Source organism: Corvus kubaryi, unplaced genomic scaffold (genome assembly GCF_017639235.1).
Source record: "Corvus kubaryi isolate FWS band 111438036 unplaced genomic scaffold, C.kubaryi_AGA036_p1.0 66, whole genome shotgun sequence".
NCBI lineage: Eukaryota > Metazoa > Chordata > Aves > Passeriformes > Corvidae > Corvus > Corvus kubaryi.
This window is the reverse complement of record NW_024582054.1, coordinates 3,413,747-3,438,569: the sequence shown is the minus strand read 5'-3', so window position 1 is coordinate 3,438,569 and position 24,823 is coordinate 3,413,747. Positions and strand designations below refer to the sequence as shown.

General features: G+C 45.3%; 1 protein-coding gene across 1 annotated transcript in view; it reads left to right on the top strand.

Annotated features, from left to right (window-relative positions):
- Positions 1–24,823, top strand: part of GALNT16 (polypeptide N-acetylgalactosaminyltransferase 16) — a 75,035-nt gene that overhangs the window by 27,432 nt on the left and 22,780 nt on the right. The window contains exons 2-6 of the mRNA XM_042047376.1: positions 9,668–9,843; positions 12,627–12,725; positions 19,033–19,100; positions 21,523–21,588; positions 22,949–23,070. Of these exons, the coding sequence (XP_041903310.1) occupies positions 9,668–9,843; positions 12,627–12,725; positions 19,033–19,100; positions 21,523–21,588; positions 22,949–23,070 (531 nt within the window). The remainder of the gene's footprint in view (positions 1–9,667; positions 9,844–12,626; positions 12,726–19,032; positions 19,101–21,522; positions 21,589–22,948; positions 23,071–24,823) is intronic.

Here is a 24,823-nt window from a genome sequence, read left to right as displayed (position 1 = left end):
TATTCTGACTTAGTGCCTCCCACTGGTTTGTTTTCAAACTAGTACATTAATCTTCTCATCTCCATTTAAAGCTCTAGCTCTTGAGGATGAATGATTAAAAAGGTACTTTAGCTTCCTTTTTCTAGCCTTAGCAAAAAGCCCTTGCAGGGTAATCTTGAAGGAAAAGAAAATGAGCCCCAAGCTTAATGTAATTAAATACTTTAATACTTTGGGTGAGTGATGCCTGCTTCTCAGTGCTAGCTGACCTCTGTTCATCTCTTAGATAACCAGTTCACTGCTTACTATGGTAGCAGCTTATGAAGCCTAAAGTTGCTTTCTCCTTTTCTGTGAAAATATCCGTGGCGGCATCTGTCACTCCAGACAGTTGTGATTCACTGGGAGGAAAGGACTGAATGTAGGTCACTTGAGTTCAAAGGGAATAGACTAGATATCAGCACGGCAGGCACATACACATGTTGTGTCTGTGCAGACAGCGTAGGTGGGGAGTGGGCAGAGAGAGGTGCAGCTTATGTGACTGATGATTTATGAAGACATAGACCACCCTCATTTGAACTGTCTTGTTGGCTTTTTGGCTGTTACAAGGTAACCATGGGGGCATCATCTTGATACAGAATGCTATATGTCAGTCTGTCTTGATATAGGTGCTATAAATCAGGGTTCAGGTGACACCCAAGTGGCCACTGAGCATCTAATGCTTAGAAGACAAATAACAAAATATTGTTCTTTTTCTTCTTTGTTTTCCTAAGTCAAAATCACTGGGAAACCAGAGGCATTCTTTGCATATTTAAATGTCTCTGAAGACGGGGATATTTTTCCAAAAGAAAAAAATGCATCTTCACGTAGCATTTTTTACTCTGAAGGACCTCAAAACACACTTTTACAAATAGTGTAGGTATGACCTTTAGTAGAGCAGTATTCCTACATACAGTAAGTAACCTGGATGGCTTTTGCTGAGGAGATTTCCTGTGTGATACTAAACAGATGTCTGAATGGCCTAGTCCCTTATGTGGTGTCATGGATCTTTGTGGATGTGCTTGGAAAACAAGTGCCGTTTCAGGGAACAGCAACCCTACAGACATCACACTCCCCTCTTGTGCTGGAAGCCAGCAGTTTTGAAGGCCATCCACTCACTGTTTTTCATGGGGTTTTCCACATTGTTTTTCTCCTGGAGTGGAATACAAAAGCATAAAGGTTTCTACAAGCAAAAGTGGCAGTGTTCATGTCACAACAAAGTTTGCTGAATAGAGAACAAATGACATTACTCCAAGGTATGAGATAGACTGAACAAACATAGAAACCAGATGTATGCAAGTCTGGACATGTGGGTGTTTATACAAAATCAATGTATGTAAATATCATAAATATATTAAACAAAAAAATTATATTGTACATTTTCATAATAGACATCTGTGTGCACTAGACTTGAAGCTGAGGAAAGAAATGGGCCTTGGCAACTGCATTACCTCATCTGGGGTCTGGATTTCTGTGGTTCTGAGCAGCCTCATTTCCTCCAAGCTGTTTGGAAGAGAGTGTCCTCAGGTATCTGAAGCCCTTTTGGCTTCCATTACTTTGCTTTATTTGACACTCCTGAAAACAAAAGACCAAAAGGATACCTTAGGGCATCATGTCCCCTCCCTCCAGTTATGGGCATGTCTTCCTGCCTCTGGGCAACTGGGCCAGAGCACTGTTTAGGGTCTAACCCTTGTTAACTGCTGAAAGTCTTTCCAGGATCGAATAGCTGGGTCAAAGATGGACACACTTTATAGAAGTCATCTCCTGCTGTATATCTATATATACTATATCTGCCTTGGCCAGCAGCAGAGCAGGATAAACAGTAGTATTGTGCATCTGTCACATGAGAGGTTGTATAATAAATCCCAGCTTCTCAGGTTATCATTCTACAATGAATATACATCAGGACTGCATTCAGAGGGGAAACCAAGTTGGCAGGATTTATGAATTGATTGTTAATCTAAGTGGGCATGGAGAGAGGTTAGTTGGTGCAGAAGCCAGTCACTGCATGTGGAAGTAACTTGTTTGCACACAGTGTGGTGCTGAGCTCCTGTAACCAGCACGGCAACAAATACCCCACACTCTTTGGGCTGCTGTTCGCAAGATGAGTGACACTGATGTGTGCTGCCGTGCTGGCACTTGCGCACTCTGCGTTACTTTTCGCTGCCCTCCGGTTGTCAACCCATGCTGCCTTGCATATCTTTGAGAGCTGGGCAAAGTGATCCAGCCATGCTTCCTGGAAGCATATCTTCCCTCCTCTAGACAAGGACTGCAGGATCTGGATGAGATATTACAGGAGGAATGCTTCTCCACAGAGACACTAAAGAGATGGCTAAGTAGGATCATTAGGCAGAGGCCACATGGCTGCCTCAGAAGCAAGACTGCGAGTACTTACACATGAAAACAAGGAGTTGGGAGTGTGGTAGGGCAGACACCACCTTTCTGTGTGCTGAGAAGTTGGATGAGGGTATCAGAGAACCCTTGCTCATGATAGAGGCAGTAATTTAATTACTCAAGGGGGTTTTTTTGCTGCTCCCTCTGTAAATTTCCCACACACTGTGTTGCTCTCTTGTGTTGCTTTCTTCGCTAAAACTCCCCAAAAGACCAGCTGTCAAACCACAGCAAGTTTGTGACCAAAGAAAGTGACCAAACCTTGTCCATCAACACATTGTTGTGACCTGTAAGTCAGCAACACCCTGTTTCTAAACTCTTCACACCAACAACCCATGTCTGCTTGTGACTGACATCGTGGTAGTGTGTGATATTCACCTAATCCATGCTGCAGGCAATAACATGGAATACATTGTGCCATCTTCTGTATCTCTTGGAGGAGGGTCTGAAAGTAGCATCCAAAAATTGCTGGTTGTAGGGAGGACATTGCTGTGGAAACCAAACACAGAAATGTAGTTGTTTCTCCTTTCTTATCTTGTACAGACTTTCCACCTTTGCAGGCCACATTGTTGAGGACACTTTCCTTGTCCATAACTCAATGTTTGGCAAAGCTGTGAGGGAAGAAAAGAAGAACGAAATAGAAAATATTTGGTGGAATGACATGACTTTCTAGTCATGAGACAGGTGTAGAGAGAAAGGTCTTCTCAGGGCAAAACCAGAAGAGAGAAGAGATGCAAGTCTTGCAGAGTTGGCAGAGAATTGCCTCTGCTTGGACAGAAGGCAATAAATGCCCAGAGACTATGGAAAAGAATAGTGAGGTGGAGAGGCACTTTGGGCAAGCAACAGTACTGGAAAGCAAGCCCCAGCAGTCAACCTCTGTTTCTCACTTTCACCATCCCATGGCAACTACAGCTCTGTCACAGAGCCTGGAGAAGCCCTGTGAGCTGCTCACCATGGGCTCTTCTCAGAGGGCATTGGAAATAGCCCTATTGGGAGTCCACTGCTGGTCTCCAGTTTGGAACTGGCAGCAGGCCTCAAGACTGCCCAGTGTTAATGGCAGTGGAAATTGTTTGTGACCAGTTAGGTGCTGTGGGAACTGATCGAGTTGCTTTACTGTTTCCACTGTGTTACTCCAGCTTGTGCAAGCTACAAATGAAACATTCAAATTGGTCTCTGGGCTCTGCTGTCAGCACTTGCACTTCTTCTCGAAGAACAGTGATGGTTCTATTTAACTGTGGTAATTTTTATTAAAATTTCATAGTAGAAGTTCCATAAGTGCATGGTTCCCAAACCACACTTAAAATGCTTTACACAGTTTAACAAAGCATGAATAAAATAGGCCCTGTGCTGTCAGGCACACGCTTTTGTCTCTGAGGACTGTGAGCAGTTTTTTGGAGAAGTGTACAGACTATTTCGTGAGACATAACGAAAGCCGTGTGTGCACTGGGATTCCTAGCCCCAGCTGGAAATGCAACACACCGTCTAAAGCAAATGCTTTTGGCAACAGGTTATTTAGCTCACGTGATCTTGCAGGTTCAGCCCATAGGGAGTAGCTTGCTCCCTCGGAATTTTTCCGGAGTTGCTGCAGCTCTCAGTCCTGCCCTGTCTGTGATCTGCGCCATTCATAGCCCATCCATGTGCCAGCGTATGGGTTACAGAGCTGAGCAGCACCTGTCTCTGAAGCATCCCCAAGCACTGCTCTGTTTACCAGCATCTCACTGCTGGTGATGGGGCTGTGCTGGCTTGTCCTCTCCAGGACTTGTCTTCAGGTCACTGGGACAGTGCATGGAGCATGTAGAGTGAGCCCACAGAGAAGTGTCACACCATGCGGGCCCCAGCAGCACCGGTGGGGTTTGCAGAGGTGACTTGGCTCTGACCTTTGTCCTGAGGGATGAGGATTTGCACAGCCAGCAAGTTTGTATCTCAATCTGATACAATCTGGGTTGTTTCAATCTGGGTTGAAATTGGCATTAAACCAGTTCAGAGGAGGGAAATCTGCTGGGGGGAGTTGGACGTGCAGAACTTGTGGGAGGGAGGTGCTGGCAGGGTTGGGGGTTGTGGCAGTGACAGTGTGTGAGGCTGTGGCAGCGGGGTAAATTGAAGGGGGGCTTCAAGAGGGAAGAAGGTTTGGTGAAGTTGTTACTCCCTGGTTTGCTTTGTGTCCATATTGGTCAACTAGACCTTCTGGTCAGTTAGGTATTCCATGGAAAGACACTTACTAGGGATGGCTTGGAATTGAAGCTTTTCACTTCTGGGGTTTGACAGAGCTGAAGCAATTGTGAAAATGAGCTTAAAACAAAGGCGAAGAATGGCACCCCCTGCTCCATTAATTGTGCTGGTGCTAAACACTTGTAAGAAGTGCAAGAGCTGCAGAGTATATGTCCTGTCACATAAAACTGCTGTTGGACTAATTTCACAGTAACTGTAAAATTATTAATTGCATTTACCTTTGAGAGTTTTACATACCTTACTCTAATTAAATAATGATTCCTCATGACCCCTGGAGTATGGTTATTCTTTTTGAATTTGGCCAAGCCTGCTGTTAAAAAAATGCATCTTGGGACCCTGAATTCCCCAGCTCTGGTTTTAGCGGCTGTTAGCACGATGTGGCAGCTGCTGTGCCTGTGTCTGATGGCAGACTGTGACAATGCATAGAGATGAATGGCACTGTCTGTATTACAGTCTTGCTCTTTCACAAGGAATCTGGCCTAGAGGAATATCCCTGTGTTAGTTGACAAATGAGGCTCTCAAGTTTTCATGGACATGCATGGCATTAATTCCTTTCCCTTAATCCCTCATTTACAAAGTTAATTTTTCTATTTAAATAGTTTCCAGCCTCTCAAACCGTGTCAAAACACAAATAAGAATATGCTATCAACAGCACAAGAGCATCTGAGTCCATTTGGTCACTGAAAGGCAAAAGCATATGTGAAAATGAGAAATGGTGAAATAAGATTAGAAGGTTTACAGTATTTCCTGAAATTTTGATATGTGAAATTTTTTTGAGGTCTCAGCAATGTTTGGGACAAAACTTAATTCGTGCAAACTGTTTGCTAATCCCTAGTCTAGACACTCACATTTCCAGTGCCTATTCATCTTTATTTCTGCTTCCATGTAGCACTTTTTTTTTTTGTTTTTGATCTATCAGAGAGCATCAGTCATAAGGAACTGGGCTCTTCTGCTCCCCTAACTCGCACTTGTAGTTCCAGCCCCAAGCATGGGGATACAGGGCATGTAACTACGTCAAGGACCTAGGGGTATGAATTGTCCTGTTGGTATGGTAAAAGTCTTGACTCTGCACTCAGCTGTACATACTGTGCCTTTAACATACCAAAGCTAATATCTGCTTATATTGACTTCTTCCTGAAGTGAGAGGTGTTAATGTGAAGAGACAGGAAAGAGGGGGGTAGACATTAGTCCACCCTTCTCACAGGGTTTGGCAGGGTTTCATAGAGAACCTGCACTGTTCCTGTCACGTATCATTTGACTTCACAGCAATAAACGTCCTGTAGTCCGACATCTGTGTTCTAGGAATATAATCTGATAGAGCAAGACACTCCTTAAAGATAAGCTTTATATTCACTTTGTCAGGCTAGTTCATAGCTGTCTAGTCTCCACTCCGGATTGTGTTTGCTCTGCTTTTTTTAATCTGCCTTTGCTGCCGTGTGGTTTGTAATGAGCTGTAATGTCTAGGGCTTTTCTGAGGAGTTGCCACTGTGCTGTCTCTGCCATGTTTAGTGTCAGCACAGACCTGCTGAACTGTAAAGGTCTGCAGTGCCCTTATTGAGTTGCATTTACTGTTTTCAGACATTTTTCCCCTGTGTTGAGGTAATTTTTTGAATTTTAATCCTGTTTCTCAATGTGTCTGACATTTTTTCTGGATTTCCTATGGGTTTGACAAACATACTGTCTGAATATCCAAGGTATTTATGAAAATACTGAATAGTGCTGGATCCAGAACAAACCCCTAAGACTTGCTCTTACCATAGCCCCTCTGCTGTGACAGTGAACAGCTAATAATTATGCTCCGACAGTAGCTTTCCAACCATTTTCACCCATTTTGCAGTAGTTTCGCCTAGACTATTATTTCTCTAGCTTGCTAATGAAAACATCTTAACAGCCTCTACCAAAAACATTATCAAAGTCATGATGTAGCTATCTCCTGCTTCTCCGTACCCTTGAGCCTGATTACTCCATCACAGAAGAAAATTAGATTGGTCTGACATGATTTGGTCTTGACAAATCTCAGTTAGCTCCTATTTATTACTGTCTTATCTTCTTGGTGCTCATAGGTGGATGTTTGGTTACTTGTTGATTATCTATTGATTAGCTGCCTTTCTGGAAGCTGAAGCCAGGCCCTCCTGGCTATCATCCTCTGAATGCTCCCTTTTCCCTGTTTGAAGAGAGCACAAAGAGATACTGTCTGAGATAAAACTGCAAGTGGGGCTTAACTCTTAACTGGCAATCTTTTTCCAGTGCTCTTTTACCACTTTTTGATGTGTAAGTAATGTGAGAACTTTAATATCTAGAGGAATTACCCCTGATAGTTCAAGTTTAAATATGTCACTGCCTTGAGGGCAATGAAGGGCCTTCTGTCCCTGCCCACCTCCCGGGACTCTCCCCTCCCTGCCCATGGCCAGGACCCCAGGGTCTCACAGCCGCTTCCCCAGTGACGCTGCAGCAGGGCTGGTCTGCAGCTCCCAATAGCTTTGCCCTGCCCTGCCCTGCCAAGGTGGGCCCCCATCCTGTCCTTCCCCAGAGAGGTGCCTGATTCCCAGGGGTGGGGCTGCCCCGGTGCCCCCGCCCCGGTACCCACTTCTGGCTGGGATGTAGGACAGTCCCTGGTTGCCAGACCCTGCTCCCCACCATAGGGAGCACCCAGCCCTCGCGCTGTCCTGAGAAGAATGTCTCCCGAAGATACATTGTCGTTTCCAGCATTTTCTAGTATGTTCCTGGCAACATAAACCAAAAACAGCTGTTGCTTTTACGGGACTTGGAGAGGCAAGAGATAAGTAGTAAAGGGCAAGCGAGTGACTGCAAAATATTTAAAGGTGTGTGATAAGCTGGGCTTTTGCTGCAAACCAGCATTGTTTCTAGGGCAAAAGGAAAAAGAGAAATGGAAGCTGAGTTTGACAAAACTTCTTGTATGATTTAAGGAAAGAAAACATTTCAGTTTTTAGAGGTATGAAAGCAATTATTTTCTCATCACACTGAAAATGCAATTTCAAGGAAGATTCTAGGCAGCAGACTGTGAAACCAGCCATCAAAGTAGCTAAGATGTTCCAAAAACCCAGCACCATGACCAGGTGATGTGGTGGTGGCTGCAAGGGGCAGAGAGGATGGCAGCAGCATCCCTGGAAAAGGGGTGGCAGAGCAGGACACTCTGCCTGGAGGAGCAGAGCAGAGGCAGGCTCACCCAGCGGAGTGTGCCTGTTTGTGTCCTACACAAGGGCAAATCCATAAACATCGCCTTGGTTGTGCAGTGGCTGAAGGAATTTCTCTGTGTTGAAAACAGTAGCCTTTTTTTTCTCCCACAAAAAGAGGTTTGCCTCATTCTTGTATGGTGGGAAAGGGAAATCTGAGCATCAGGCTGACCCTTGGCTGTGTTAGGCATAATTTTACGGGCCACCTTCAATTTTTTTTTTTACTTAATTCACCTTCTCTCCAAATGGAATAGTCCTAACCTCTAATTTCTCTTCATCCTCCAGTACCTTCCTTCCAGATACAAGCTTGACAAAGCTTGTGCTCTGGCCACAGCTGCTGAGCTGTCACTGATTTCATATAGCTGCTCACGATGGTTTCCGTTTTCTCTGTTCCATTTGCAGTGCACTCAATTTGCTACATTTCCCATCTCGGCAGACCGAGTGCAAGGTTTCATTTGAGCTGTCCACGGGGATGCTCAGATCTGTAGCCTGAGTGGTCACGGTTCATTTGAAATCCATCAATGTACATTAGTAGTTCAATTTATTTTTTCTAATGTTCATTGTCTTGCACTTCTCTATGCTGAATTTCATTTGCCATCATCTTATCTGACTGACTGGTTGTCTGCACTGCAGGGTAGCCCTTGTCAGGGAAAGGTGCAGAGATGAGTGTTCTTCTAAGCACTATCCTGCTTAAAGAATTTGCTGTGGTGTTGGGTCTCTTGAATTCTTTCCCAGCCCACTAGAATGGCTCAGCCAACATGCTGTGTGATACTGGCGGCCATTCTCTGGTCTCTTGCCCTCTGTAACTCCTAAAAGGAGCCGTTCAGCAGAGGGAGAAACATGATCAAGCCTGGTATTAGAGGGAATCCAAGCTATTTTACAGAAAATGATCTCAAGATCTGTGAATTATCTAGTGCTTTGAATGAGAAGTGTATGTGCCAGTATCTGCCTCTTGCAGCAGTTTTAGGGAGCTCCAGGACTCCCTTGCAAGGCTGGGAGTGTTTTGTCTTCTTCATGATTTGGTCTATCAAACAGCTACCACAGACAACTTCTTAAACTACTTTTATTGTATAAACAATCTTGATTGCTTTAGAAGCAGATAGTTTAGAGTTTGTAGGTTGTTTCCAACCAGAATCATGAACTTAAGAGTTCAGCACAGGCCAGGAGCTGTGCCTGTCCTCTCTCCTGATGACCCTAGTGAATGATTTTCAGGTGCTGGTATTGTACTGACTCTGTGGCCTAGGAAGGTTAGAAGAAAGTTAGGAGAGGAGAGGGATGGCCCAGGTCTTTTAACTCTTGTGGGGTACTGGGGACAGTCATGTGCAGCTTTCAACTGTATCAGGGACATCTGTGAGACTGGGCAAGTCTGAGCAAGGCACAGCAAGGAACCTGTTAAATCAGCTGCCTCTGTGTTTGTATGCAGTAGTGACTGTCGAAAGGCTGAAACTGCTTTTCCTCAAAATACTGTGTCTCAGCCACCTTGGCTGGAGACTGCTCTCAGACATTCATTGCCTGGAAGAATTTCCAAATGCCTGCAGTCTCACACATTCTGTGTAACAAGTGCTAAAGGGAATTTGGCTCTGCCTGTGCAATCAGGAACAGCAGCTTTCACCCCAGGCTCAGTCAGTAAGGATAGTGAAGCCTGCAATTTTGCTCGGAGATGGCAATTTTAACACCCTATCTGTGAGGACTTCCTGCTTTCCTTTCCAAGCTCTTGCCTGTCCTGCCTTCCCCCATACCTGAGTGACTTCCAGATGTGTGGCAATGTCTGAACTTGCTACCTCTGTCTAAACATGGGCCAGCTGCTCTCCCTGACGCTCTGATGCTTGTCTCTGCTCTAGATGACGAGGGCTCCCCAAGGAGAGAAGAGCAGCCGGCGGGGTTTTGACGAGAAGGCTTACTTGTCCTCCAAGGTGCTGAAGGCTGGAGAAGACCCCTACCGCCAGCACGCTTTTAACCAGCTGGAGAGTGACAAACTCAGCAGCGATCGACCCATTCGGGACACCAGGCACTACAGGTACCCTGCAGCCCCTGCTCCGAGCTGGGGCTGCTGCTTGGTGCAGGGCGTCCACTGCTCTCCTGTGTCAGTCTGCAATGCCAACAAAGGATATTTTGGGTTTTTCTTTGCCAGCTATGGTCCACTACTTCTCTGAATTTCATGGTTTATCTGGAGAGGTCTCAAATGTTCAGAGAACATTGACTAATTCAGTCCCAGCTTGTGACTTTTCTAACATCTCTTTTTCCAGATCCAAGCATCATCCTGTTTTAGCACAGCCCCTCCACTGCAGCTCAGATTGCTCATTGGACAGTTGTTTTTTGCCCAACTGCCCCCACACTCATGGCTTCCCTCAGCATCCTTCTGTCCTGGCTGCACACAAAGCACACCTTTGTTGCAGCCTTGCTCTTTTCTAGTGTTTCTCACCTGCTGTGCCCTGGCTGTCTGAAGCTGGTTTGGTGCTTCTTTCCGGCCTGAACATCACTGGATGAGGGCTGCTGGGGTTGGGATGAAACTATTATGCAAATACAGTGTTTCATGGCTTGCACAGTGCTTATTGTTCTGTCCTTGTTTCACTGAGGGTGAATTTGTTCTGCTGAAAAAAATCATCTTTCAATTGCTAATAGTGCTCAGGTAACTATTTTGTCGTTTCTGGAGTACAAAAAGGTAATGCTGTAATAAAAAGAGGGTCTTGAAAACTGAAGGTTTAATAGTAATAGGATAGTGTACAATGGTCTACTTTAGTCCTAGACTCTACCTAGAACTACAGTTCTAGGTATGGTTGCAAAGCAACATTTCACAGCTGCTGGGAGCAGGAAACCAGGCATCTAAATTGATTGAAACTGTGAAAAGGATGCCAGGAGACATGGAGCTTTGTGAGCCTGCCAGCACTGACAGCCATCAGAGTGCTTTGTGAAGGCAAGCAGTCAGGACCTTGGTTGTGGGATCCAAGTCTTAGGCTCCTGTTCTCCAGCATAATATTTGGGATTGGCTTCCTAGTGACCTGGAGGCACTGGTGTCATGTCCTGTGTTACTGACAAGCCTCCCTGCCATGCAGAATTGCTGTTTTCTGTATATCTGCTGTCATGTTCTGGCCTAAAATCACTTCAAAGGTGAATTATTGTTTATTTTGATCTGTGATGGCATGCAGAGCATGTTTTTTGTGCAGAGCCTCATCTGTGCACTTCAGTCAGAAGAGCAATATATATGTGACTCCCTGCAAAATAAACCTATTTCCATGTTTCTCCCCTTTATGGGGAGCAATTTGGGAATGAGCAATCTGTGTTTGAGAATCTTATGTTATAACAATATTGGAATAGTTGCTGGGATGGCAACTCAGGATGATGACCTATTTCAGCTGACTGAAGTTAGGTTGTGGACCTGGCTCTCTGTTTAAGGAATGGGGGGAGTCTGTAGGCCACTAAAATATCAATTTTTCTTCATGCACCCAAGCAGAGCATGGACATACTTGACTCCACATCCTACAGGCTCCTTCTGACTTAGCATGTAGCTGTTTCTTTGATCCAAAGGGAGGGTCAACTTTCAAGCACAAACCTTGTCCTTGTTCTTTGTGATGCTGTAGTGATGCTGAAATATTGGGGAAACTTCCCCAAATAACACATACACCAGCCTCTTCTGCTTTCCCACTTCATGATTCCTTAATACATTTTGTATGCATTACATCATGGAGTTATTTTGAAACAATAATAAATATGGTCTGTCTCATGTCCGTTACCATATTTTCCACTTTAGTCTTTATCAAGGTTTCTTTGTATATTTGAAAATTGCTGTATGAAGCTGCTGTCCCCTTAATAAAACATTGCAAGGAAAAAGTCGTAAAACAGTAGGATTGAAAGTGATGATGAAAACAGTAACAATTTAGCAACAGCCATGAAAGAATAGTAAGTAAATGTGGAAGTACAAGTAGTGGGTCTAAGAAGCGAATTGTATTCCCTCTCAGGATGGAAATTCAGTCTATGCAAAGCCTTGAGTTATTAAAGGTAGGTGTGGGTTCTTCATCAGACAGGGAATTAGAGCAGACTGACTGCAGTTTGACACTGTCTGGAAGTTAAGAAGGCAGACACTTTGGAGGAGCAGGTCAGCCCAAATGTGCCATGCTTAGCATCTGCCAGAACTGGATTCAGGATTCACATCTGTGAGTTGTTCCCCTCACAGAAACTTTGTTCTCCACAGGGAGAAGCAGCCTGGTGCAAGATAATCCTTGGTTCTGAGTGTGAGAATGTATGTATGTACGTAACATTACAAAGTCAGATGAGAAGATAGAAGGGATTGCTCTTCATTGCCAGGGGGGCTAATAGTGTTGAGCCTCAGCAACTCCCCAGTGGAGATCACAGCACTAGCGAGTGTTTTCCTCTCTGTCGAGTGTCCAAAGAATTTGAAGTGCTTTATACAGCAATGCCTGGGTATATCAGCTCCATGCATCCTTAGCACGTGTATGTCCTGTGCATAAATAAACAAGATTTTATGTGAATCACAGGAAAATCCAGGGACTAGAGTCCATGATGTTGAAACTTAGCTCACTATAAAATCCATATGGCCTCCTTAGCATGCAGCTTTGTGAGTTTAGGTATCACAGCCTCCAAAAGTTGCCTTTCAATAGGCACAGTTGGTTTTAAGCTCTGCCAGCCTTGGTGCAGGGGTTGCTGAGGCCTCCCTTGCTGCAGCTCAACTGTGCCGATTCTGATTTTAGCATATTGCTCTCTTGTTAGAAATTCCAGGTACACTGCTGCAGTGGCTACTGCTGGGTAATGTTTGGATTACACTTCTGCTCTCCTGTGCTGCAGGTGCACTTCTGTACGCTATGACACTGACTTGCCAGCCACCAGTCTCATCATCACCTTCCACAACGAGGCGCGATCTACCCTGCTCCGCACGGTAAAGAGGTGAGTTCAGCTGGGGTGCCACACCTAGGTGGTGGAGTCTGGAAGTGCTCTGGTGGAAATTAGGCATTTTCCAGCAGCTAGACAAGCAGGGTAGCTGCAGTTCCCCAAGTGATTGCATTCTACTCTCGAGCTGGCCCACTAGGACAGGCCAGGGGCTTGGATTGGCATTGTGGGCATATTTTCAAATGCACAGCATATCTGTAGTTAGCCACTGTATGGCTCCAACTGGGGGAGTCATGAGCAGCAAGAAAGGGCAGCTGGACCTGCATCCACAGGTGAGAACAGTCTGTGTGAGCTTGGTTTGGAAGAGTGAGGGGGGACCAAAGAGAACACTGTGTGTTGCCAGGTGCAACTTGAGGGATGGAGACTTGGGAGGGACTGTGTTCCACACATGGAAATAAGCAGCCAGCTCCCTGCTAGGGCACGTGTTACAGGAGCTGAGGCTGGCTCAGTGAGGGCAGGAGCACAGCTTGCAAGTCTCTCAAGCACGAAGTGGTGAACAACTCTGGTGGAGACCAAGCCCTTGCTCAGAGTCCCTTGCTGGTAAACAGCTGCTGGACCTGATGGGCCACCAGCTTTGCACACAGCCCCTGCTGAGCCTGCAGGACACTTGCTATCTTGTACCAGTGTCTCCTCCTATCTGAGTATCTGTAGGGGCCAAATCGAACTAAGTAAATAGGTGACATAGGTAGGGCCTGTCAGCATCCCCAAATAGATGGAAGCTTGCAGTCATCTGTACCACAAAGTGATGTTCCAGCTGCTCCTTCACCTCCCTCTTCCATCACCCCCACAGAACCCAGGGAGGCTCTTTTCCTTTTAGTTTCTACAGAAAAAAAAAATGCCTTCTGACTTCTCTGACTTATTAAGTAATTTCTCAAAGGGTCTCTGAAGCCTGCAAGCAGGCCCAGGAACAGCCTGTTGAGGCTGAAGGAAGAGCGAATTGTCTGTGTAGAAGGTTGAGCTGATGGTATCACTAACAGGAATGCATTATTCATCATTGCCACTTCTTCCCTTGACAGGCCCTGTGGACTTAAAGAAATGTGCTATGTGAATGGCATGTCTAGAAGGCTGGGTTTCTGCCTGCCAAGTTTGATGCTATTGTGTTTTCAGAGACCTGTATATATTGCATTAACACATTTTGTCTTTTTATTTCTATAATTTCCTTTTCATTTGAATCATACAATACAACTCTACAGAGTCACTGCTCAGAAAATGAGCAGACTTGTTTGGAATCAGCTAGGGCAGCTGGAGGAGATTTCTGCCTTTTCAGTCATAGGTCAGACAGTAAACAGGCGCTGAGAAACCATGGTAGTAGGATCCTTAAGAAAATTTCAAGGTAGCCAATCAAGTAGCCAGATGCCATGATAGTTAAATGAAGAGAAGATGATATTCAGAGCAGAGTATTACATAGAGAGAGAAATGGATATCCAGATCCCATGGAAGTGATGTGTACTAATGAGTGTCACTGATGGCTGAACAGGCCAGGCTTTCTCAAAGCCAGGTCAGCTGAAATAGGCTGCTCAGGGCTGTGCCTGGTGAGTTTTTAGTATCTCCAAGGATGACAACTCAGCAAACTCTCTCGGCATTTTCTTCTCAAGGCTAAATAATCCCAGCTCTCTCCACCTCACCTCATCTATCTGATGCTCCAGTCCCTTAATTATCTTAGTGGTCCTTCACTGGACCTGTTTCAACATGTCCCACTTTTTCTTGTCCTGGAAAGCCCAGAACTGGACACAGCACTTAAGATGTGATATTACCAGTCTCTCAGATGTGGTCTCCTGCAACAAGAGCCCCCAACAAAGACCTTGAAAAATGAGTGACCCATCTGTTCAGATTGGTCCCTGCCATCCTGCTGCCACTGGAGGAGTGCTGCTGTGAGGAGCTGGCTGCATTCTGCTGTGAATGGTGCAGTGGATGGAATTTCCTCCCAGACCTCTGGCTACAGCTGGGGTTTTCATTGCCAGATGGTTTACAGCCAGTGCAGGTGATGGATTTATTCCTTCCTTAAATCACATCAGAAGTGTCACTAATATATCCCTGTCTCATGAGAGGTCCCGAAGGCTGAGTTCTTCTTGGACTCTACAGTACTTGCAGTGCCACACAACCAAGCATTGCTAGTAGCCTTGTCTTTTGAGCACTGAAGGTTTGACAACCATACACGGAGGTAAAGGCTCAGGTCACGGCTGCACTGCTAGAAGAGGCATAGGCATAAATCTGACTTACAGGTTGACACTGATGTTATAGAGGGATTTGACAAAGCTCTTCAGGGCCTCTTCTGTAACCTGAGAGTCCCGTCTTTCAGCAAAACTCGTCTGAATGTGCCAGGCTGAATTACTGCTCTGAGTGTAATTGTTGCGCAAGTCACATACACAGTCAGTGCACCAGCACTACGTAATTGCTTTGCATCCCTGGCACTTTGGGATAAGTCAAGTATCAAAGGGACATAACTGTTCTGTTCTGTTGGGTTTATGACCTGGCTGTGAGTCTGCAGAGGACCACAGTGATATTAAGCAACAGGAAGCATAAAATTGCATTGCCTGCTTACCTGCTGACTAGTCAGGCTTGCAGCTTGTAATTATTTTTGTATCTGTAAGAGCTTTCTTAAACCAGGTAGAGCATGATTATTTAGATAATTAGAATGAACCATTTGAGATGCATTTGGTCAAAGCTAAATATGATTCTACTGTTATTAGGGGCCTTTTCCCAAGTTCAGTTATCATAATTACACTGTGGGGATGCTGTAAGAGAAATGGGTGTGAAAGAGGAAAACTGATGGCAATGAGCAGCACTAAAAGCAAAATTTTCTATGTCTGAAAAGCTGAATCTTTTGAGGTGAGTAGAAAATGTATTACCAGTTGAAGTTTTCATATGTAAACCTTTGCAGGTGTGGTTTTGAGTGTCTGAATTTGGGCAGTCAAAAACCAGGCATAAGACTTTGGGAAATTCTAAAATGAAATACATGAAAAGCGTACCGGGATTTAACTGATCTTAAACCCAGAGGGAGCCCAAATGTGCTCCCCTGAGCCAGATATTGGCTTACTGCAAGGTAACTCAACAAAGTAGCAATGCTGGTACCAAAAGACCTTGGGAAGTGAGCCAAGGATGATACTCCTGCATCACAGGCTTATTGCAGGATGATCTAAACACGGCAGCTGTAGGGGCCAGATTCTGATCTGCATACCCTTCTTGCTAACCCCACATGCATGTGTGAACACATGGACTTTAATGCCTCTGGCAGCTCAGCAGTTGCCTACTTCTCCCTGCTGTCTCTGGGATCTCTGCTGTTGGGTGGAAACAACAATGTGCTGTTGTTGCTCCTTGAGGATGTATGTGTATGTTTGTGTATGAGGGAGAGGAGGAAATAGAGGAGTGACCGTGAGGAGGAATAACATATTCACTCAAGTGCCCTGTTGCTTGTCCCTCCTGGCCTTCAGAGGCAGCATGGGCTGCATGCCTGCCTTCTAGTGTAGGCTCCAGCCATATGTTTCCAGTGTAGAGGGAGACAACTGGTTAAAAATATCCAGCAAGAGACTAAGAAGGGAAATAGGGAAAAAAAAAAGGGAAATGGGCTATCAGGCAAAACCCATGAACATGCCAGTTCAAATGGCTTGTTGCTGGCATCCTCAGTCCTGCAGGAGATGTGTGTCACTCAAGAGTTGCTTGCCTGCTTTGATCTCTTTTCCTTGCTAGGACATAGCTGTCACTCTTGAATCAGTCACTTGCTTGGCATCCTGGTCTCCTTCAGAAACAACTGTCACTCAAAAGGCATTTTGTGTGATTGATGTCTATGCATGATTAATCATTAAGCCATACCATCACTTTGCTGCTGTGATCATCCTTGCAGAAAAAAATGTCCACTGCTTTGTTGTTTGGTCGCTCTCTTTCTCTTTCTGATTTCAGTCACTATTGCAGGGACTGTTTGGTTTTGGTGCAAATGTAAAGGTGAATTGTCAGGCTCTAAGTCAATGGATTTGAACAGCTGTCAGTGGTTCAGTGCCTATGCAGAGAGCCTGTTAAGATTCTGATTAAGAGGATGCTGTTGTAACGCTAGAGCTTTTGGTGTAGTATCTCATTACAATGACAATTTAAATAATGGCAAAAAAGGATATTATTTTAGGGCAAAGGGAAAAGATACACCCTTCTGCTAATATCCAGAATAAACGAAATTATTGGTGAACTGAGGGGGGGATGGACGGAGGAGAGAAACTCATTGGCAGTGCTGCTGTCATGTCATGCAAGAGAGTAAGGATTCTGATACAGAAAGAAGAAGGAAGCTGTGAGAAAAGGCAAAGTAGGTAGGGAATCCATGAGATTAAGGGGGAACCAGAGTCCATGTTTCTGCTGTAACAGGCAATTGTCATTTGGATTTTGGAATTCTAATCACACATTTTTGTGTCTAAAAGTGATTGTCATGGCAGTCTCTGCACCTCAGTGAAGGGAAATATTAGGATTACTGTGCTCCTTGTTAAAAAGACAGGGAAGACAAAGTGCAAAGAAGATTAAGTACCTTTCCCAAGGAGCCACAGCAAGTTAACTGCAGAGCCGAGAGAAGAACAGGACACTGTACAATGACCTGTGAACTCCTCAAGGGGTGTGTTCTCTCCACTGGGGAATCAGTGGACAGGTAAAGAACAGAGAACAGAATGGGTTTTCTTCCCCAGTTATGTTGAGTTGAAAGACCTGAAACTTGTGGAGAAAATATGAGCTAGTGGAAGAAGATGTAGAATACCATTTTACAGCCATAATACTGCAGTCTGTCTGGGTTGTTTTGCACTGTGTTTGCACAGACAAGAATTTCAGTGCAGGGCAACCTTGTCTGTAAAATATGCAGATGATGGTTATGCTGGGAGAAGCTGCACTTAGAATGACAGAGGAACATCCCCCCACCTCCCACCCCACCATACTAGAGGATCCAGAGAAACATGAGCCAAGAGAAGCAAATGAGATTCAGCTTTGGAAAATGCAAGCTCAGTCATCTAGGGACATGTAAGCTCAAAATACAAACACTATCAGAAGCATATAAAGCAATGTGAATCTGAAACAGAGTGGGATGTGTTACTGAGCAGCAGAACAGTCCGAATTTTGCTGTGTGAGAAAGCAGAAAGCTCTTCCGACTTCAGCTCAGTATGCAAAGCCATCAGTAATGTCACTTAACAAGATGGTAATTTGTTTCTCTACACCTTCATGGATGGGAGTATGGGACTATTCTTGTTGTCTATTTGCTATATAAAACAACAACAAAAAAATCCAAAAGAGAAAAAAATCCAGAAATTTTTCTCCAGTATTGCTCAAAAGAGCAGGTGCCACTGAAATGAGACAAGTTGTTAGAACTAGGAGGACAGTATTTGCCTCTGTTTTTAGTATTAAAATTTGCATAGCTGCCCTCTTCATTAGACTGCCTAAGTATCACTGAACAACCTTGTTGAAGTTAATGAGGACTGGTGTGTGCACAGAGGCTTTGGAGGAGGCTTGAAGGGGAAATATGATGTGTGATGGTAGTAAAGCCAAGAGAAAGACTTGAAGAAGTTCATGGAAAATGAGTTCAAGCATTTTAAATGAATGAGACTGATAAGAGGTCGGAACCAAACTGCTCAGACTCCAGGGTACCAGAATGCTTTGAGCTCTGAGGAGGGCTCTCCTTGTGTGTGTCCTGCAGATGCAACCTCACTGCTATCCCAAGGGTATTCCATGGAATGGTGCAACCAGCCTGAGGAGAGGGGGTGCTTTCAGCAGGTGTGGTGCTGGTTTGAAAGACAGACAGGTAACAGCAAAAGAGGGGGGAAAAAATTCCAAATCCTGAATATTGGCAATACTTCCTTCCAAAGAAGTGAATTGGTGAGGAAGTCTGAGCAAGTCTCACCTGTTGCATTGAGATAGAGCTTCTTGGTGGGGAAAGTGGCAGCACTTTCTGCTCTCCAGCAGTGATGAGTTTTGCCTAGAGCCTGGCAGATGGGAATGGCCATTGGGCTGCCTTGGGGCAGGTGGTACTCTCCATTTTGCCTCTGTTTAGAGGCAGAGAGCATGCTGCAGCATCCTTTGCTAGCTGCCCCAGGCAAGTCTCACAGTCAGCTCCTGGCTGTGGGTCCTTGTAAGGTCTAGCTGAGATGTCACAGCTCTCTGGGATAGTCTCACTTGCAGTTTGGCTCCTGCCAATGAACACTGTTACAAGGGCAAGGTCACCACTTCCACTTCACTGGAGTTTGGTATTCCTGCTGTAATGCATAGCACAGCAGATTTCTATCAGTCCTAACATTGTTGTTATTATGGCAGCTCACAAAGTGTCTTTTTCTTTCCTGGGTCCCTGCAGTGTTCTGAACCGTACCCCTCCCAGTCTCATCCAGGAGATCATTTTGGTAGATGACTTCAGCTCAGATCGTAAGTTTGGACCTATTTCCTTTACACTTACTTCTTCCCACCTGTTTTCCCACTTTTTGTTTGCTCTCTTGAGTCTCCCTCCCTCACAGATTCCCTCTTGTCTGTATGCAGGAGAAAAAGAAAAAAAAGTAAGTCCTTCTATGTTTAATGTCCATGCATGGCAGAGGCCAGAGCTTCTTCTTTTTTTCTTTCCATTGGGTCTTCCTTTTCTGTCAGCGTGGCAGTTTTTGCTAGGTTGCCAGAGATCTCTGTCAAGTTTCGTTATGCACCATTTGGTGAGCAGTTTAGCACAGATATATATGTAGCAATGGTGTACATGAGCAGGTAATTACAGACCAGGAGACAAGAAGAGGATGCAGTGGAGCCTGCAGAAAATTTCTACCTGGGGTCCTGCAGCCAGGCCAAGGTGAGACTGGCTGTCTGCCTCCCTGTGCCTGGGATCCCAGGTGTCCCTGTGGGAAGCTGTGGAAGCGTTACTGCTTTGGACAGCACCATACCTTCTTCTGCAGCTTGGCACAGGGATGGAGTGTCTACTGCATGAGTTCCACCAGACCTGCAGACTGGAGGCTCTGGAGTCTTTCCATCTGAACAGTTGCTCTTGCTCCTGGCTGTTGTGTAGTAGTTGTGAGGTGGTGGGGATAGAAGACTTCTTGCTTCTCCCATGATGTGTTCTAGATTCAAGGACAATCTAGTTATGTACCTTTTATAATAATTGATAATTACTCCTTCAGAACACTTTACAGATAGCTGCGAATGCCCACCTTGGCCTGCTGAGGTAAGGAAGCAATGCTATTTTGATTTTGCAGCTAAATACTTATGTAGCTTTGGCCACCAAAAAACGTTTTTAAAGGTGGGTGCTGAGATAAGGGACTTAAGTTTCTGAGGGCCTTCCAGTGTGATTTTAATAAGTACTGAGCCGTGCTCAGCTGTTTAAGTTCAGTGTTCTGAGCACTGCCAACAACACATTCTAAAAATTCAGTTCTCAATGGGCAAAGTTTTCCAGACCAACAGTGATGGATTTCTGGTACCTGTTCTGCACAGGGTTCAACCAGAGACTCCCATTTAGGCTCCTCAGTAAATAGAAACATTTTTTAAAGGTTCTATCGTATCACAGCTCTTATTTTTTCACTGGCAGCTGGATATTTGTGGATATAGCCACTTCCCTGAGACACTTTCATGGGGGCACTTCAGCACACGTTTGAGGTCTGACACTTTGCTTTAATACCTGCCTCAGTTTCTCCAAATATACCGAGAGTCTGTCATCTCTGGCAAGTAGCTACAGGCAGAGTGAGGTACTCCACTCCTGCAGAGTGAATGACTTAATAAGGATTCTCATACCTGAAGCTGGGACTTGGCCAAGATAAGAGCATTGCCTTCCCTTTTAGCAGAGTTCCAGCAAAATCTTGATGCTCTGTAATTCAGAGCATCTGCCACTTCCCTTGGATGATGCAGCATCTGCCAAAGTGATGACGTAAGAGCAGTATTTCAGATTGCACATATCCTTGAGAATGGAAATGCTTTACAGGAACGTGCTAAGAGGTGCACTGTGGCTAAGGGCTTTTGCTTTCTCCCCAGAGTGCTCAGTCTGTGGGAAGATGACAGCAGGAAAGAGGGGACATGAGACATGAAAAGGAATATGGGATAAGAATGGAAACTGGAGTGAATTTGACGGAGCAAGAAAAAAGACCAAGTTAGAAATTGCTATTGCTATGACCTCTGCTAGGGCAGGAGTAGAGAGAGGATGACACAGAACTAAAGACTCAGTGCTCATTGGTACCTGGCTGGAGCAGGTAACTGTTCCTCTCCCTCATCTTCCCAAGGTAATGTAAATGAGGGATGCCAGGAGTTTCTGGCAAGCTGCCAGCAAAGCTGTTGGTCAGGCATCCATGTGTCAATGTGATGGTGTCTCCAAGGAAGCGGGTCACATCCTAGTGGCCTTTATTAAATAAAATCAAGCGGAAACTGCCCTGAGAACAAATGGCAGGAAATGCCCAGATGAGCCACTGAAGGCAAAGAGAGTGGATAAGATCACTTTATGTTACAGAACTCCCTTTTCCTTGGCACTTTGGTGATTTGCACTCTTGGTTGCCTGTGTTCCCTCCATTTCATTAGTGCCCAGAGCCACGCTGCCAGCACATGCCCCATTGTTCTTGTGAAATGCTGAGCAGGGGAGATGGAGGCCTGGCTGCTCAGAGGATTGGGAAACATGGGCTCAGCTGCCTGAGGAGGACAGCAACCAGGCAGTGCTCTTCTGTGTACTCTATAGACAACAGGATTAAGGCCATCAGGCTGATTAATGTGATGTTAAATGAAAGCAGAATTTCCCCTCCCATGGAGAAGCAGGAGGACAGTTATTTGGGGCTCTCTGTTGAAGCCAAATAATTCATGCATGTGTGCCAAATGTCTTTTTTCCTTCCCCAAGCTGAGGACTGCCAGCTCCTTACCAAGATCCCAAAGGTCAAGTGTCTACGAAACACCCGTCGAGAAGGTGAGTGTGGAAAGTTTTCTAAGTACAAAGACTTTGCCTATTTTTCTACATGACCCTGGTTGCCTGCCAGATGCTTACACATTGTTTTTTATAGTTACAGTTTGTTTTTTCAGTATAAGCATTTGGAAGCTCTATGGAGGAAGAACACAGCTTATCAACTCTCAGGCTTCAGCAGTCTCATTTAGTACTTAAGTAATGAGGAGTGGTGTCCAGAGGCCCTGGCTGGAACAAAGACCACATTTTAAGATTTTTATAAATAAAGATGCAGATGTAAGTCTTGTTCTTTTAAACTCAAACTAACTCTGGCACTTTCAAGTGCAAGATAACAAGCCATGTAGGAGACGTGGGAGAAGGAAAAACAATCATATATCTGTCATAAAGAGGTACAATTAAGGAAAGTTTTTTCTCATATATCTCCTACATACATAAATGACACTGACTTTCCCAGCTGCTCTTTAGTTTGACTCACATGTGCTGGCTTATTTCTAAAGCTGTCAGTGCACAGCAGGTTTGGAACGAGGATGTAGAAGGAGAGACAGGAATCACTGTTCAGTTCACAGTTCTCTCCTCCATCCACATAGTGGGATGGTCTGTAAGAAAGTAAGGAGTCATCTGAGAACCAGGGTGATATCTCTGCAGGGCAGAAGAAAGGACAAATGGGAATAAAGCAGATCACCCAGTAAAGAAGGCAAAAAGCAGAGAGTAGGATTTGGCCATGGGGAATTGGTGACAGAGGCAGCAGGGTGCTCAGTGGGAGAGAGAGCAAGCAGGCAGCAGCGAGGTATCTGTGAGAAGGACTGGAAGGGAAGAACAAGGAGCCAGGTGAAAGTTCTGTGTCATGGACAGAAGTGACAGGAGAGGTCATTCATTGTGTGGTGGGAGGGTTCATCTGACTGTCCCCAGGGTATGCCCTGCCAAAGCTGCTCTCTGCTTCTGATGGAGATGTGATGCTACAGTGGGGATTCTGTAACACGCGTATCAAACAAGGAGTCCTGTGGAAAAGAAATATATATGGACCTATTCTTGCTAGATGTTTCAGAGGTGTTTATTTCCCCAGCCGCAGGGCCGGGGCTCTGCCGAGGAACTGCTCAATCACGGGACCCGAGGGTCCCTGCCCACACAGGGGAACACAAACCAACCGATGGGGAACGAGGCTGAGCAGGGGCAGGGAAATCCCGTGTCTGTCCCAGGGCCCCTCTGCCAGGGCTACATGGCAGGGGGGAAGGACCCCGACCATGTGATATAGGAGAATCACCTGCTCTTCCCCTCTAATGGCCACACAAAGAATTTTTTCTGAAGGAGGCTCCACTGTTTCCCTTCCTAACCCTCCGGCTCCTTTGCTGTCCTTTTCTCCTTGTAGGGCTGATTCGCTCTCGGGTGCGAGGAGCTGAAATGGCAACTGCTGACATCCTCACCTTCTTGGACAGTCACTGTGAAGTCAACAACGAGTGGCTGCAGCCAATGCTTCAGAGAGTGAAAGAGGTGAGCACCATGTCCCTCTCTGGGATGGATGGAGCTGGCCTGTCTGTGCTGGTGGATCCTCTGCCCTCACATGCCATCAGCAGTACTGGTGAGAACAAAGCCTGCCAAGGTACTCTTCAGGCAGGCTGTTACAGAGGAAGGTACAGCCTGAGTTAGATGGGCAGGAGATCCCTGATGGGATTCTGTGTTCTGCCAGTGTGACAAGGCAGGAGGTGCAGAGTGATGGGATGCAATGCTGAATGCTGGAACCACCAATTTGTACCTCTTTTCTCCTGCAGGCATTGTGCTTCCTAGTGCTGTTCACCTGTACATAGGACAGCCCCTTGGGCAGCATACATTGTGCAACTTTTCCATGGTTTCCATCTCCCTTGCTGCTGGACCCTCCCCTCTGCCTTGTCAGTGCCAAAATTTTCCTTCCATTAATGCTCCCACTGAGCTACCAACATACATCACCTGCATGCAGGCAGCTTCCTAACACAGAGAAGCTACCTGTGAGTGCAGGGATGTCCCTTTGATGGTTCACTTGGCAAAAGATTGATGTAAGGCATGAAGAGTGAAAATGAGGCAGAAATATTAGCAGCTGTCACCCTGACTGCGCTGTAGAGCTGGAGGGGGAGACCATACAGCTCTGCTGTAAGAAAAGGCAGGGGAGAGACGATGGGAGAAGCCATGCTTGCAAGTGGCTGTGATTGTTTCCCTCTGAAAGGAGGATCCCATGAAGTAATGGACCTCAGGAGAAGGGGTGGAGGCTTTCATGATGCTTTGTAAGCATGTCTGATTAGCTTAATGTGAAGGAGCGGAAGAAGGTGAAACTTCAGAATTGGTGAATTAAAAGCTTCTGCATTTTATTCCTGTCCAATAAATTCTCTGTCTCAGAAGCCCATAGATATTTACTTTACTTACTGGTCTTTAAGCCAAGCTGCAGTGCCAGCATAGGGTTCCCTAAGCAGAAAGAACCTCACTCATTTCTTTAGGGAAGGATCTAAATTGCAAAAGCCTGGGTACTGGGTACCAGTTTTTTAGTGAGAAGATTTCAAGTCAACCTATTTCTGACCTACTTCCTACATTTCTGATGTGCATCCTATTTCAGATTTCAGTCTTGCCCTAGCCAGTCCTGGCACTGACTGGTTGGAGTAGTGGCTGGCACACCAGGCTGCCAGGTGGGTGCTTGGCTCTCAAGCTGGGCAGACACACTCTCATTGGGTAACCGTCACAGCTCAGATGGGAAAAAACATGAATGTTAACTCTTAGCAAGGATGTCCCATCCTAGCCAAGTGTGGTACGTCATCAGGAACTATTGCAAGGCACAAAATGAAGGTTTGATAGGAAAGGCACAGACGCTGGCAGCTGTCCAATAACAAGGTGCTGTTTCTGGTATTACCAGCTCAGCTTCATCTTAGATGTCAGCTGTCACAACACTGTCTTTAATGCCCTGTCTCATGATGTTGAAAAATTGTTCAACTTCTACTTAATTTAAGGATTGCAAAGGAAAACTGTAACTATCTATATGCCTTAATGGCAATAAGGTACTCACAATATCTTGATATTATAACGTATACAATGTGTCATATACACATATAAAGATATGATGTTTGCACTATGAATCTTAAATGTGGGGTCTTGATTCATAGTACTTCTTAGGAAGATGCTTTATTAGGGGTTTGATAATTTCTGGGCTGATGGTAATGAGTTAATTCAAGGATGGTTGAGCAGAAAGTGTGCTGTCAATAGATATCAAAAGCAAGCAATTAAC